This window comes from Callithrix jacchus, chromosome 9, assembly GCF_049354715.1.
Source record: "Callithrix jacchus isolate 240 chromosome 9, calJac240_pri, whole genome shotgun sequence".
Taxonomy (NCBI): Eukaryota; Metazoa; Chordata; class Mammalia; order Primates; family Cebidae; genus Callithrix; species Callithrix jacchus.
In genome coordinates, this window is record NC_133510.1 from 79,099,348 (window position 1) to 79,116,704 (window position 17,357).

The 17,357-nt window shown below is 35.1% G+C and overlaps 1 protein-coding gene across 9 annotated transcripts in view; it reads right to left on the minus strand.

Moving 5' to 3' along the window:
• The window catches only part of OSBPL8 (oxysterol binding protein like 8), a 207,104-nt gene that overhangs the window by 118,767 nt on the left and 70,980 nt on the right, over positions 1-17,357 (minus strand). For all 9 annotated transcript variants that reach the window (XM_078336914.1, XM_078336918.1, XM_078336916.1 and 6 more), the window contains one exon: positions 15,163-15,271. In XM_078336914.1, the coding sequence (XP_078193040.1) occupies positions 15,163-15,204 (42 nt within the window). In that variant the 5' untranslated portion in view covers positions 15,205-15,271. The remainder of the gene's footprint in view (positions 1-15,162; positions 15,272-17,357) is intronic.

Below are 17,357 nucleotides of genomic sequence, written 5' to 3' on the forward strand. Positions count from 1 at the left end.
GTCTTTGGCCATCTGATAAACCCAAATTCCAATAGGAATTCCCCCATTCTTTTCCTTAAATAGTTCTGTCCTGAATAAAACAACATTGTTACAGATTCACTATCAGTTTTTGGTAACAAAACATAAATTACGTTTCTTCTCGCACTGGTGGTCTCTTGCCATGATTAATCCAACCTCCTTTATCAAGGTTTCACACACAAGAGAAGCTCAAAATTAACCAATATGATTTTCACTTGTAACTAATGGCATGCATCTGGTGAGACTGCTGGTGGACTCTGTGGTTAGGAAACCAGAAGTTTACTACCCACCAAAAGATTTAAAGCCATAACCTTGAGCTTTGACCTCATCAACATTCTCCTCTAAATCTAACCTAACCAGCCACAGTTGCCTGAAAAGATAATGAAATTGCACAACTGAAACCATATTATCACATCACAATCACGGCAGGTGATATGAGAACTGGTTATATGAGACGGCATATACATAAACACTTCAGTGTTTGATGCTTCATCTTATGACCTGTTTCACTCATTTCAATTGTCAAACTGAAGTAAAAGTTTATCTTACTTGAAATTTTATTTTGGCCAATTCTTTGCATTCTTATATAGAGATATGTAAGCCTACATTCTAGATTAAATCATGACTGAGATCTGAATTAAGAAATAAGAGCTACATAAAAAATACCTTCATTGCTTCTGGATTTCTATTCCATTTCTAACAAATCGCCGATTAGTATATTACACTCCATAGCATCAAGCCACAGGCAAGACTGCTAATAATAACATGGAAACGTCAACCCCCATGACTCATAAATCTACCACACGTAAGAATGCAATTAGCAACTGTTCCTCATGTCTCCGGAACTACATGGTGCCCAAATGTCAAAATATTCAGCCTAGATTGAAAAGTCAAAATTATTAATAGTTACAGGAAAATAAAGCTTTGGATTAAATAAAATAGATCATGTATCATATTTTTCAATGTATACATTACATTAGGTAATGAATATAAAAATTTTAAAGAATGCTTAAAAGTCTAGGTGTAATATAGATGAGTTTATAACAAAAAATTTGCCCTACTTTTGAGAATTCAAATATTTACATTTAGATCTTAGTGCTGCCCACTGTCTAGCTAACTGACCTTATGCAAATTACCCTTTCAGAGGCTCAGTTTCTTCACCTCTTAAAAACAGAGTAACATCTACCTTACGGTATTATAGAAAGGATTAAACGAGAAACTGCATGGGACACCAAGCCTCTGTACACCTCCACTTGGATACACATCTCAAAGTCAACATGTCCAAATCTGACTTCATCTTCCCATTCCCTACCCCTGCTCTTCTTCCTGTATTTTCTCCCTTAACGAATGGTACTTCCCACCAAATCACACAACACAGAAACCTGGATGTCACTCTAAACTTCTCCTTCACTTTTATTTTCCTCACCTATATTCTCCTTCACTCCTAATATTAATTCCAGGACAAGTTCCTAAAGTTCTACCTAGTCTTTCATATTTATCCTTTATTTTCCATGTCCACAGCTACTGCTACCACCTGCCACCTGAATTTCTTACACCTAAGCAATATATTTTCTATACTGATATCACAGAGGGCCTTCTAAAATGTATTATGTGATTAGATCTCAGAAGCTTAAAAAAACCACTTCAATGATTTTGCACTTGGTAGGCTCCCACATCCTACCTAAACTGGAGAGAAAAACATTTAACCCCATCTTCAAGGCTCTTCACAATTTTGTCAAACTTATGTCATGCATTCCTCCAAACACCCATCAATCCTGCACTTCACAAATGTGACAAACTCAAAATTATTTTCACTTCTTCAAACACACATGTTGTTTGTTACTCTCACAACTCAGTTTGCCTACAATGCCATTCTCACCTCCACCAGGCAAATACCTAAGTTCCTTTCAACACTCAGGTTAAACATTACCTTGTCTAAAAAAACTTTCCTGATACTGACTTTCCAACTCCTCTAAAATAACTGACTCTTCTGATCCCCTCTGCATCATATATGCTCATCTATAGCAATGCTATCTCTTCCAGTATGAATTAATGCTAAACATATTAATGCCCTAAAACACATAGTAAGAAAATGTAACTTGATATGCAAAGGCCTGAGTTCAAGTCCTGACTCCATCATCTACCTGTTGTATAGCTTGGGAAAAGCTATATAAATTCCCTTAATCTCAGTTTCTGCATCTGTAAAAGGAGGATACCACCATCTTAACATCATTTTTAACATTCTACATGTTTAACATATATAAAATTGGTCTTATTATCATCCTGAAATCACACATCCAACCAATCACCAGGTCCTGCTGATTTGCAACTCGAATTCCTTTCACATATTTTCTATTCTGCTACCACTACCATAGAAATTTTAATTGCTTTTTATCTAGATTTCACAACAGCATGCTAACTTGTTCCCGGAACTAACCACCTCTATTTCTACGGTTTTCAACCCTAGCCGCACATAAAAATCAACTAAGGGACTTTAAAAGGTACTGAAAACTTACCCTCTGAGATTCTAATTCAATTGAATAGAGATGTAGCTGTACATCAGTTTTTCAAAACACTCCAGATAACTCTAAAGTTCAGTTCGTTGCCTCTCCAATACTCCACAATTTTGCAATGGTGATATTCCTAAACCACAACTCTGAACAGGTTGGTTCCCTGCTCCAAAATCTTCAACAATTTGATACTGTGTTAATAACAAGCATCCCAAATAGTACAACAGTATTGAAGGCCCTGTATAATCTGATTCAAAGAGAGGAGGTATCGGAAAGTGATTAAAGGTTCGCCCCTGGAGCCAAAATGTATCCCAGCTCTGCTACTTACTAGGTATGTTGTCCTTGCTCTGTATCCTTATAATTCTATCTATCTCATAGGATTATTTTTAAGATTAAATGAGTTTATGGGCAGGGCACTTTGAATAGCTGCTGGCACATAGCAGAAATAAACATTAATCATTATTCATTTCTATTCACTTTATTTTCTAGTAATTCCCCTAATGCAGCCAACAGTTTTACCAATAAGACCTAAATAAAACCTGCTCTGAACAGTGTAGGCATGAATCTAGGAGGGTATACTATGTGTAGAACGTGCTTAATGAAGGTAGCTTAGTTTGCTGAACTCAATATAAGTTTAAATAAAATAAATTAAAAATATGTAAAATTTTTAAAAATATTTTGATTGAAAGTCCCACCAAATCTCCACTTGTCTGTCTAGTAACAGTAGAACAATGAAGGGATTTTTATCCGTATCTCAACTTAGTAGGTTTTCATTAACTTGTGACTGCTTCAGAAGTTAACTTAAGTTTAATATGGTGAAAAAAGCAGCAATGGAGCAAAAGTAAGCTTGGGATGGGGGGATACATTTACATACATGCATTTCTGCGTCTATGTACACACATACATATATACCTAAAATTTAATTTTGTGAGTATATGTATGAAAATAATATTAAGGTTTTTTGGAGGAAGGCAGAGTCTCACTCTGTCACCCAAGTGTGGAGTGCAGTAACATGATCTTGGCTCACTGCAGCCTCAATCACCAGGGCTCTGGTGATCCTCCCACTTCAGCCTCTTGAGTAGCTGGGACCACAGGTGCATGCCACCACAACCAGCTAATTTTTTTTAATTATTTGTAGAAACAAGGTCTTACTATGTTGGGCAGGTTGGTCTTGAACTCCCAGGCTCAAGCAGTCCTGCTTCAGCCTCCCAAAGTGCTGGGATTACAAATGTGAGGCACTGCACCCAGCCCAAAATTAAATTTTATGTGTATAGGTATGTGTGTACATAGACACATGTATATAAATTCACTGCCCAATTCCCAAGCTTGCTCTTGCTCCATTGCTGTTATTTTCACCATATTAAACTTAAGTTGACTTCTGAAACAGTGACTTCTGAAGCAGCCACAGTTAATGTAAACCTACTAAGCTGAGGTATGGATAAAAATCCTTTTATTGTTCTATTGTCATTAGAAAGACAGGTTGAGATTTGGTTGGACTTTTAACTATATTTTATCTTCACATATCTCTTAACATGCTAAAATTTGAATTCTTCACATTTCTTTCTGAGGTTTTATGGGACTCCCATAAATTTATTTTTTTATTTTATTCTTAAATGTAAGATTCTTAACATACACCATTTTATTTAAGAGTTAAATGTGGAGTTGTGGGTGTCTACGCTTTAATTATATCCTGCTTATGAGAAGCTCTGGCATGTCTTAAAACTTGAAAGAAAGAGCAAATGATAATGCTTATAAAAAATCTTATGTTTAAAAGCTGAGTAGTTACATTATTTATGGATACTATGAGAAATAAGAAGTCTTTAAAGCCAGTTCTCCTTCCCAAGTCTAGCCTAGCAAAACAAATAGCTTTGTTTATTCTTCTGTTAAATAATTTCACTGTTTACACTGAATAAATGACAGTCTGTTTTTTTCAGATGGTCCCTTAATAGTTCTATATTTTATTTTTAAACTGTAGGCATATCACATGTGACAAAGATCTTAATACGAATTAACTGTCCAACAGTTCTGCTGTTCTTTTAAATCTCTAGACGACTTCCAGCCTCTCTATACACAGAGAATCCAAAGCCAATAAAGAAGAAGGCAATTGCTTTTGCAAGTGATAACTGAATTACTAGTGAAGTAACACATCCCCACCCCACCCTGGCCCCTGAACCCATACCTGGAGATGGATAAAGTGGAATATCACAGATAAAGGAAAGGCCAGGGGAAGAGAACAGGAGGAAGAAACAGGAGGAAGAGTTGGAAGCCAGCCATCTTTCTATGCTCTTTTCTCTCTAATCACTGACCACCATGTATTTACTATGAGCACAATACATGATTTAATTCCAAATAGAGGCAATAAACACAATCCTAAGTAAGCATTTTGTTTTTAAACTGTGCATGTACACACAGACAGTACTGCTGCAGTACACACATACCAAATGCAGGCAGAGAGGCCAACTACTACCTTCCACTGCGCTTTCTCTCAAATGGGCTATTCACAACTACGGAGACAGTTTATGGGTAAGAAGAATGCTCAGAATAGAGATACAGAAAAGTTCCCTAAAAAACAGAATATGTAAGTGGCAGGGGGAAATGAGGATTGGGGAAGCTATGATTTTAATAAAAAAGATTTTCTACCCTAAGACATATATTCTCTAGATTGACCAAAATGGTTAAAAGTAGTCCCTGGGCTCTTAGACAAGCCAGTTAATATTCCCAGAAGAATATTATTAAGAGAATATAAGCTCACAAACAAAAATAATTTTCTAAGGAGCCCAAGTGCTGGGAAAGACAACAAACTGAACAACCTTGGTCAAAGAAAAGAAAATCGGTGAACCAAATTTATCAAAAACTTAATAAACATGCTTGAAAAGATAAAGGAGGATATTATAAAACTGAAGCATGAAAAAGCAAATTTTTTTAAAGCTGATAATACTGGGTATAAAAATATTATAGAGAAATAAAATATAGTAGGCTTGAACAGCAAAATGAATGTGATCCAATAATAAATTAATGAGCTAGAATAATGATCAAGGAATTCAACAAGAAGAAAAAAGATGCAAAATATATAAGTTAAGCAAGATGGAAGAATGAAACAGAAATGCCACATTCACAAAATGAGAGATGCAAAAGGAAGACATAAAAGACTTAAACAATAATATTAAATTTTAAATAATTTTGAAAACCTAAACAGAATGAATACTTTTCTAGAAAAGACTCCCCAACTCTAATCCCCAGACATACAGTCATAAAACCATATGCTCAGCTGCATAAGGAATCGAAGAAAAAGAGAAAAAACATTATTTGCAGATGATATGAATCAGACAAAATATTAAAACTAATGAAAAGTAAGCAGACATTCAACAAATATCTGTTAAATAGCCAAATGAGAAAAGAAAGAAACAAAGTCAAAAACTACTGAAAGGTAGAGGTCCTGTCTCAACGCAAAATACAGTTATAAAGTAGCCAGAGTTTATCTTGGTATCACTCCCCTATTCTTAAAGGCCGTCAATTCTTCCTTTTCCCCTTCTAGCTCCAACCCTCATCTTCTAGGTTCCTTTTGTCCTATCAGGCAGCTGTCAATTGTTCTTTCTCAAAGTGTTAGCTGCTTAAGGATTAGATGAGCAACTCTCAAACTTTTGGGTTTCGAGATTCCTTTATACTCTTAGAAACTGTTGAGGACTCCAAAGAGCTATTTATATGTGGATTATACCTAGTAATAGTTTCTGAATTAAAATTTTAATAGGAAATTTATTAACTACCTCAGCCAGTTGATCATGGTCAACAGCAAAAATGAGTTATGCTGACTGAATATACCCTTGGTATGATGTGATGAAAATGGTACTTTATCGCTGTGGTCTTCCTTCTCAAAATCCACTAAACTTAGTCTAATCATGAAAAACACATCAAACAAATTCCAGTTCAGGGATACTATGCAAAATAACTGAATAGTACCCCTCAGAACAGTCAAGTTTCATCCAAAACAAAGAAAGTGACACACAGTCATAGCCAAGAGGAACGTAAGGAAACACAGCAACTAAATGTAATGTGGCATCCTGAGTTGGATCCTGGAACAGAAAAAGAACATTATGTCAAAACTAAATTAATTAATTAATTAATAATAAATATAAATAAAACTAAATAAATCTGAATCAAGTATAGATTTCTGTTGTATCAACACAGGTTCATCAACTGTATCAAATGTACCACACCAAAATAAGATGTTCCTAATAGGGGAAGGTGGGCACAACATATATGGGAACTCTATTATCTTACAATTTTTCTGCAAACCTAATACTGTTCTAAAACAAAGTTTAGTTTAAAAAATTACCTCTTAGAAAAAATTAAACTAAAAAAAATTGAAACAAAAGAATTCACAGGCACACCCTCCAGTAGCCAACAGGGCAATGACATCATATATCATGTGGTCTCTGTAAAGTTGTACTGTGCACCTATGAGAAAAAGACAAATAATATCAAGTACCATGGTACTGTTACAAAAAAATAATCTTTACACCTCACAGATTCTCTGAAAGGGTCTTACAGAGTCTAAGAGTCCTGGGAACCCACTTTAAGAAGATTTCCAGGAATAACAGAAACATAAAAGATGTGTGGCTGGGAATTCTGCTGTTATACGTTGTATGCAACTGGTTATTTCCTCCTCCTTTTTCAAAGCTAACACTTTCTCCAGCTAGGCTCCCCAAATTTACTACAGAGTCCAATCATACACCTGCATGATTTTTATATTACTGAAGTCTCTAACATGAATAACCACCTAATAAGTTAAATTTTTAAAAAATGATATAATGAGATGAAATCTTTAGTACTTACACAATAGAAAATGTTGAGCAATATTTTCCCACTTGGGAAGTTCAAACAATTACAAATATTTAAGTACTGAAAATAACAAAACTTTCAGAAAAAGTTTACTTTTTACTTCTGAAAGTTTTGTTACTCCATTAAATTAATGGAGATGTAAACAAAGTATACCTAACAAATTATTTTGACATTTTCTAAATGTCTCCCTTTAATAGAAGTTTCAGTAAAGCTATAAAGTGGCAAAAGACAAAATACCTAACAAAAGGTGGTTGGACTGTACATTTTATTTTATTTTATTTATTTTATTTATTTTTTGAGACGGAGTTTCGCTCTTGTTACCCAGGCTGGAGTGCAATGGCGCGATCTCGGCTCACCGCAACCTCCGCCTCCTGGGTTCAGGCAATTCTCCTGCCACAGCCTCCTGAGTAGCTGGGATTACAGGCACGCGCCACTATGCCCAGCTAATTTTTTGTATTTGTAGTAGAGACGGGGTTTTACCATGTTGACCGAGATGGTCTCGATCTCTTGACCTCGTGATCCACCTGCCTCGGCCTCCCAAAGTGCTGGGATTACAGGCTTGAGCCACCGTGCCCAGCCCTGGACTGTACATATTAAAATAACTAAAAGGGTATAATTGGATTGTAACATAAAGTATAAAAGCGTAAGGGGATGGATACCCAATCTTCCATAATATGATTATTATGCATTACATGTCTGTATCAAAACATCTCATATACCCTATAAATATATATACCCACTATATGCATACACATTTATTCAAATAAAAAATAAATTTTTATTGCATTAAAAAAAGTATGTTGATTGATTTGCTTGCTCAAAAGGTATAGTCATAATAATCATTCTTTCCAGCCTCCACTTTTCTAACCCAATTAGAATTCTAATTTATACTCCTATTGAACAGATCTAGAAAATGATCATCAATGGTTGCTATTATCACATGAAGAGAGACAATCAGACATTATGCACCTCCTGACAGTTATACATATCATTTATATACCATTACTGTCAAAAAAAATTTGAACTTGTATCTGTGCAAGCCTCTAACAACCAATTTGCAAGAAATTTAAGGGACTGATGAACATCTTAAACAATCAACCTGAGAGGAATACCCATACTGTAGAAAACTCCACAGAAAAAACTATATTGTGTCTTCAATAAATTGAAAGGTAAAATTAAGAACAGATGTAGGAGAGATTTAAAAGATTCAAAAAGACTTGTAACTTATCAACCAAGTCCAACACAACAACCTACTATAAAAAGGATATGAGATAATCAGGGAAGTATAGACGCTGAATAATTATTTGACTCAAGAGTTATTAATTTTTAGGAATCATAATGTATTTATGATCAGAGTTTTAAAGAAAAGTCTTTATATTTTAGAGATATATGCAAACAGTAAATATTTATGAATAAAATTATTTATCTCAGATTTGTTCAAAATCTCTGGGTTAGGAACGTGGGAGTATAGACGAAACAACATCAACCCGAGTTGATAACTGCTGAAGATGAGTAATGGTACATTGGGATATATTAACTATTCCATTTCAGTTCAAGAATAACTTCCATTAACAATTTTCTATGTATGATTAATATAAACTGTTAGAGCTATTGGTTAGATGAAACTATTTTAACATGGGAAAATAAGCATTTAAGTAATAAATTGGTGACTAAAACTTTCAGTTATTTTAACCTTACATAAGGAGATCCCTGCAACCTAAGGATTTTCATTATTTAGGACTTCAATCTAGCTGACAACTCCTTAGGTGAGATGCCTGGGCAGACCAGACTTTGGGTTATCTAGCAACAGGACCTACTTCCTCTGGTTGCTCCAGAGGTTAGTACTGGCTCTGGAGGGCAGAATAATGGCCTCCCAAAGATGTCCACCCCCTAATTCCTGGATGCGGTGAATGTTACTTTAGTAAAAGGGACTCTGCAGATGTGAATAGGTTAAGGATCTTGATATAGAGCATTATCTGATTTTCTGAGTGGGTTATGTAAGTGAACTCAATGGAATCATAAGGGTCCTTCTAAAGAGGAGATAAGAGGGTCTAAATGAGTAAGTAGCAGGAGATGTGATAACAAAAGCCAATGGCTGAAGTGATACAAGGAAGAGGCCACGAGCGAAAAAGTGAATGCACTCTCTAGATACTGATAAAAGCAAGAAAATGGATTCTTCCCTCAGAGTCTTCAGAAGGAAAACAACCCTGCTAATACTTTGCTTTTAGATTTCTGATTTCCAGAACTGCTAAGAAAATAAATTTGTGTTGTTTTAAGCCACTAAATGTGTGGCAATTTGTTACAGTAGCAATAGGATACAAGTAGCAATGGCCAATGGTAAAATTTAAATAAGTGCCACTGTACAATACTTTCAGAGGATTAGTAATTGGCATATAGATAATTTATCATTGAACTTGAACACACAAATGCCGAGGCCAATTACTGGGAAGCTGTACATAAAAAACTACAGTTGTTACAGCCTGGGACATATGACAAAATCCTGCGCCTATAAAAAATTTTTTAGAAATTAGCCAGACACAATGGGGCTGCCTGTAGTCCAAGCTACTCGGGAAGCTGAGGTGAGAGGATCACTCAAGCCCAGGAATTCAAGGCTGCAGTGAGCTAGGATCACACCACTGCAGTCCAGCCTGGGCAACAGAGAAAGACCCTGTCTCTACAAAAAAATTTAAAAACTAAAACAAATATGAATACTATTGTTACAAAGATGCTATCACTAACACCACAAATGTACTATTACTAACACCACATAATACACTAAATCAATAATCATACCAATGAAGTTAATCAGATAGTATTTATAACAGAACAAAAACTGCAATATTTAAACACTGTGACCTACTCAAAATAATACTTGCTGTAGCAAAAAGTGGTGTAATTCCATTAATTCAAATGCACAAGTTCTAAAATGTAGCCAATTTTTATAGATAGCTGGACTTCTTAGAATATAATTTAAGGCTCTGAATAAACTTTTATAACATAGCAATTTTATTTTATGATCACCAAATCTAAATTATGAATAACTCACCTAGTATGTAAAAATCAGTTACACGAAATTGGATCATCTCTAGGCTCTCCAGGAAGGCATTCACTGGCTATATTCTAAGAATTACTGAATTACTAAATGATTTTTACAGTTCCTTCCACTTCAGAAAGTGTTTGGATTCAAGGTACCCAACATGAATTAGAATCTTAAAGATTTTCTCAATTGAGAGTCTTTATACACTCAAAAAAGATTCATATATATTTTTTAAATTGTTATTCTCTTCTAAAAAGTCATTTATAAAATCATTTTTAATACAATAAAAGATTCTGCCCTCTAATAAAACTTATGAAGCAGTTTCCTTTGCTTCAAGAGATAAAAGAAATAACTCAGAAATGCTTCAAAAAAATAGAGTGAATATCCTTAAGGTGAGGCACATACTCAATTTTTTTAATCTAGAAGGATATTTCACTTCTTTAGTCTACTTCAATCTAGTCATAAAAATTTGACGTGTTAAAGTATTTTAATTAATTAATTAATTTTTTGATTAATTTATTTATTTAAGTTCTGGGGTACATGTGCAGATTGTGCAGGTTTGTTACATAGGTATACACGTGCCATGGCAATGGTTTGCTGCATTTTTAGCAGTAAATATCTAGAGTGAAAATTGTAAACTTTCAAAAGATAGTTTAAGACATATTAAAAAGTATTCTCATGCTCTGTGGCATAAAAGTATCACATATAGACAGGCAGACTTAATATATACCTTTTAGTACCTGCCATCTAAGACAAAAAGCACTACTAGAAAAACAGAACCATATGTAACTAGAATAACAAATAAGCAAATGTGTTTTTAAAAAATATAGTATTGGCGGGGCACAGTAGCTCATGCCTGTAATCTCACCAATTGCCCAAGGTCAGGAATTCAAGACCAGTCTGGCCAACATGGTGAAACCCCGTCTCTACTAAAAATACAAAAAAATTAGTCAGATGTGGTGGCTTGTGTCTGTAATCCTGGCTACTCAGGAGGCTGAGGCAGGGGTACTGCTTGAACCAGTGAGGTGGAGGTTGCAGTAAGCTGAGATAGCACCATTGCACTCCAGCCTGGGCAACAGAGCCAGACTACATCTCAAAAAAAAAAAAAAAGTATTATGTGCAAGAAGGAAATCAAATGAATAATGAAGTCAGATTTTTTTCACAACCTCACACCAAGATCACTTTAACAGTCTCTTTTTTTTTTTTTTTTTTTCCTGAGACAGCATTTCACTCTTGTCACGCAGGCTGGAGTGCAATGGCACAATCTTGGCTCACTGCAACCTCTACCTCCCAGGTTCAAGCGATTTTCATGCCTCAGCCTCCCAGGTAGTGGGGATTACAGGCACCTGCCACCACATTCAGCTAATTTTTGTATTTTTAGTACAGATGGGGTTTCATCATGTTGGCCAGGCTGGTTTTGAACTTCTGACCTCAGGTGATATACATCTGTCTCAGCCTCCCAAGGTACTGAGATTACAGTCGTGAGTCACTGCGCCCAGCCTTGTAATAGTCTCTTAATATTCACTCCTCCAAATAATTTTATACCCTGCTTTCAGATTCATCTACATAAAAATACTCAATAAGAAACCATTACTTGCAGAATCAAGTTCAAAATCCCTGGTCTAGCACTCAAGGCCTTGCACAAACCAGGTTTCTATCTGGCATATCAATCATCATTCCTCTAAACATCACTCACTTCCTTCCATCCTACCTTATTTTTTAAATACTAATTATAACCTGAATAAACTGGGCAATTAATTCCCTATTTAGCCTTGTCTCCTCTATTCTCTCATCTGGCATGCTTTCCTTGCTCATTTTTCAATCTTATTATCCCTACATTCAGGTGCAATTCAAAGTTTATGTTCTCCTAAGAAAGCTACTCCAACTACTCCAGTCTACAGTAACCATTCAATCTTCACAGGTTCTCCTTTTAATTATTTATCTTTTTGGAGAGAAGGCTTAATAGTTATATTAACAATAAAAATAGTTGCTTTTTCAGTATTAATGGTTAATATTGCAGCAAAGTTAAAAAAAGTTGCTTTTATTTAACAGATATTTACTAATTTGTAGCCTTCTAATAGGTACTCTATAGACATGTTTTCTCACTTAATATTGAAAATAACTTTGGGAGGTAGATAGTACAATTATCTCTATTTATAAGGAAACTGAAAACCTGAAGAATTTATTACTCAGGTCATACAACTAAGTGACAGAGCTTAGATTTTAACATGTAGCTAAGTGTCTTACAGAGCCCACGTTCTTATCCACTTCACCCAGATCTAAACTGTAACTAGCACAGGCCAAGTAGTTCAAAGGTGATATTTTATAGTTAACTCAAAAGTGGACCTCGATGTTAGTTTCAAATACAGAACATTTCGGTAGTTCACACTGAAATTACTGGTATTATTCTAAAATTCACTACAATACTTCACAGAAGAAACCTAATGAAAAAGAAAAGAAAAACTGATCTCACGACTTTTTTATTTTATGAGATGGGGTTTCACTCTTGTTAACCAGGCTGGGGTGCAATCTCAGCTCACTGCACCCTCCACCTTCCAGGTCAAGCAATTCTCCTGCCTCAGCCTCCACAGTAGCTGGGATTACAGGCACCCACCACCATGCCTGGCTAATTTTTTGTATTTTAAGTAGAGACAGGGTTTCATCATGTTGGCCAGGCTGCCTCGAACTCCTGGCCTCAGGTGATCCACCCGCCTCAGCCTCTGAAAGTGCTGGGATTACAGGTGTAAACCACCGTTCCTGGCCTCTCACTACTTTTTAAAACAACTTTTAACTTTTCAGTATCAACAAAATTTGGAATAGAAAATGACTAAAACTTTATTACTTCAACCCATAGAGTCTGGTAATAAAATGTAGTAACATTTACTTGTATTCATACTTTGAAAGATAACAAATTTTAAGAAACTCTACTCAGGAACATAGGTACACAGTCAACATCTTAGTAGTAAAGTATTCAGAGACAGATTTCAGTCCTATCACTTAAGCTGTGAAGCCTTAAAGAAGATAATTAACCAGCCTGAGCCTATTTCCCTATCTATAAAAGTGAGGATAAAGAAATATCTACCTTTAATAGCTGTTATGAGGACAGTCTAACAAAACATACACTTAAAAACAGCAACTGCAGCTATTATTACTGATATTTTTAACTTCACTAAAAGACCAAAAGTATTTGAGTTGAAAAAACCTAAGATAGTCCATTAGTTTTGTTTTGTTTTTAAAGGTAAGATTTATGTTAAAATAAACATTAAGTTCTACAGACAAGGCTTAATCTTAACTTTTCTTTCAAAATTATAGTAAAAATAACTTACTAATCATTTTCCATTTAAATCAACATGACAACAGCCTTCTTCATAAGCCAAGTTATTCCCACACCCATTTTATTCTCTACTAACAACTTATTTTAAAGTTTAACATTTTTTGATCATTTAAGAACCCATAACAAGACTGAACCAGAAATCCAACAAAGGCTAGGACAAAGTTAATACAAGTCAGCAAAACTGCATTTTGCTATCAATCATTAAGACTGTTCCTACACTGGAGCCTGAACAAAGGACATTCACTAAATTAAAATTTACAAACACCTCAGTGTAATAGTGACTCTCAATTCCATAGTGATACAAAAGAAAAATTGGCCTCTCCTTATTCCAACAACGTAAGTTTGTTAAAGAATCTACCACCTAACTAATGATAAAACTACCAGCTGACTACATTTTACTGAAGGAGGCACCTTTCCTCTAGGTAAAAGAAACATTTCTAAGAGTCTATAAACCAATATATAATGGAGTCACTCAGAATGCAATAGGAGAATTGAAAATGAAATTATTCTGGAGGAAAGTCTTTTTGTACAGTGACAAAAAATGGCAAATCATCATTTAGTCCACCCTACTAGTGACTTTTTAAAAATGTATTGGGTAAGGTATACTTTTCCTTCTACCTACTACTTGTTTAATTTCAGAATATAATTCAATTATGATCACAGGGCAGAAATATTACATCTCTATATTTTAATAAAAAGAATATATATGGCAACTGCTCTTAATTATTTTAACCACTATTACTCACAGCTCCATGTGATTTGAAATTTGGAGGTATTTAATTTCCTCAAATGTTAACATTCTCTTGATTTCACTTAAGACAAAGAGGTTTGGGGAGAAAGCAAATAATTATATCAATATGTCTTTCACTATATGGCTGGAAGGATAGGTAAAACAGAATGAGATGAAGCAGAAATATTAGAAAACTGGGTTGTGCTCCAACAAGCTTTAAGCTATCTGTAATTTTCTTTCTTTTTTTTTTTTAAGAGACAGAGTCTGACTGTCACCCAGGCTGGAGTGCAGAGGCACTATCTTGGCCCACTGCAACCTCCACCTCCCAAATTCAAGCAATTCTCCTGCCTCAGCCTCTTGAGTAACTGAGAATACAGGTATGTGCCACCACATCTAGCTAATTTTTGTATTTTTAGAAGAAGCAGGGTTTTGCCATGTTGCCCAGGATGGTCTCAAACTCCTGAGCTCAGATAATCCACCCACCTCTGTCTCTCAAAGTGCTAGGATTACAGGTGTGAGCCACCATGCCCAACTAGCTATCTGTAATTTTCAGATCATTTAAACTATCTGTAATTCTCAAGGAATTAAAGTATTATTTTAGAAATATATTTTTTTAAAAAAAACCCTGGTTTACATCCAAACACTTCACAGTTATAGATGACAGAACCTTACCACGTCATATTTGAACTACTCACCGAAGTTCTATCAGGTTCTCCGTCAGCCAAACCTCCCTCCATAATGAACGAAGATAGGTTTATGCTTCTCTTTCCATTAATGTGCAGTCATCCTGTAAATCTGCAAATCCTAGAATTAAAAAATCATATTTATTAGGACTGCTATAAAATTGTGACAAGTAGAAATAAAGCATTGAGTTTATTGGGAAGGAAAAATTATTTTATTCTGAGGTTATTTGGAAATTCAATAATGAAAAACAAATTTTGACATGGGCTTGAAGAATAGTAAAGGTTCAGAGAAAAATGAAAGAAGAAAAAAATATTTCAAATGAAGAAAATAGTAAGAGCATGGCTAAACATGAGACTGCCTAAAATTTGAAAGGATGTATAAATCTACTTACAACTAATGAAATAAATTAGTTTTTCTTTATTACATTGGCAAAAATTAAAAAGTATGCTAAAATCCAACATAGGAGAGAATGTGGGAAAACAGATATTCTCATGTACTTTTGTTAAGAGAATATAAATCAGGACAATTTTTTGGACAATTAAAAATACATATATTTTTATCCAGCAACTTCAAGACTAGAAATTTTCCCACAGATATACAAATGCACAGAAATATATAAACAAATCCAATAAATAAATTTGATGAAAAAAACTAGAAACAACTTTAATGTTGATGACTAGAAACTTCCTTGTATTACAGACATACAATAAAATATCATGCAGCAATTTTTTAAAATGAAGTAGATCTGTATATACTAAACTGTATATACAGTTTCCCACATGAGGTGGGAAACATGAGTGATAGAACATTATATGTAAGATACTTTTTGTGCTTCTGTGTATTTCCATTTTTACCATGAATATGTATCACTTTTCTACAAGCATGCCTTGCTTTATTATAGTGCTTCACTTTACTACACAAAGAGATACTGCCTCTTTCAGCACCTTCATTTACAAAATGAAGGTTGGTGACGACCATGCAGAAATCAAGTCTATTGGTGCCATTTTTCCAACAGTATGTGCTCAATTTTTGTCTCTGTGTCATAGTTTGGTAACTCTAAAATAATTCAGACGTATTCATTAAAATACCTGTATCAGCGATCTGTGATCAGTAATCCTCGACATTACTATCGTAATCATTTTGGGGTGCCACAAACCGCAGCCATATAAAACAACTAACTTAACTGATAGATCTATGTGGTTCTGACTGCTCCACCCACCTGCCAATCTCACATTTCTCTTTCTCCAGGGGTGTCTGTATTCCACTGGACACAATAATATTGAAATTAGTCCAATTAATATTATAATGGCCTCTAAGTGCTCAAATAAAAGGAAGAGCCACATGTTTCATTTTAAATCAAAAGCTAAAAATTATTAAGCTTAGTGAGAAAGGCATGTGAAAAGGACAAAGCATGGTCTCGTACACCAAATGGTCACGTTGTGAATGCAAAGTAAAAGTTCTTGGAGGAAATTAGAAGTCCTATTCCAATGAACACACAAATGATAAGAAAGCAAAACAGCCTTATTGCTGATATATAGGAAGTTTGAGTGATCTGGCTAGAATATCAGCCTTATCATACAGCAAGACCCTAACTATCTTCAATTCTATATAGGCTGAGAGAGGTGAGAAAGCTGCACAAGAGAAGTTTGAAGCCAGCAGAGGTTGATTAATCAGGTTTAAGGAAAGTAGCCGTCTCTATAACATCAAAATGCAAAGTGAAGTACCAAGTACTACTTAGAGAAACTGCAGTAAGTTATCCAAAACGACTGGGCATGGTGGCTCACGCCTGTAATCCCAGAACTTTTGAGAGGTCAAGGCGGGCGGATCACGAGGTCAAGAGATCAAGACCATCATGGCCAACATGGTGAAACACCATCTCTACTAAAACTACAAAAATTAGCTGGGCATGGTGGTGCACACCTGTATTCCCAGCTACTTGGGGGACTGAGGCAGGAGAATTGCTTGAAACCGGGAGACAGAGGTTGTAGTGAGCTGAGATCGTACCACTGCACTCCAGCCTGGGCAACAGAGCAAGGCTCTGTCTCAAAAAAAAAAAAAAGTAATCCAAAAGATCTAGCTAAGATCATCAATGAACATGGCTATACTAAACAACAGATTTTTCAATACTGATGAAATAGCCTTCTATTAGAAGAGGTCATTAAGGACTTTCATAGCTAGACAGGAGAAGTCAATGAGAGACTTCAAA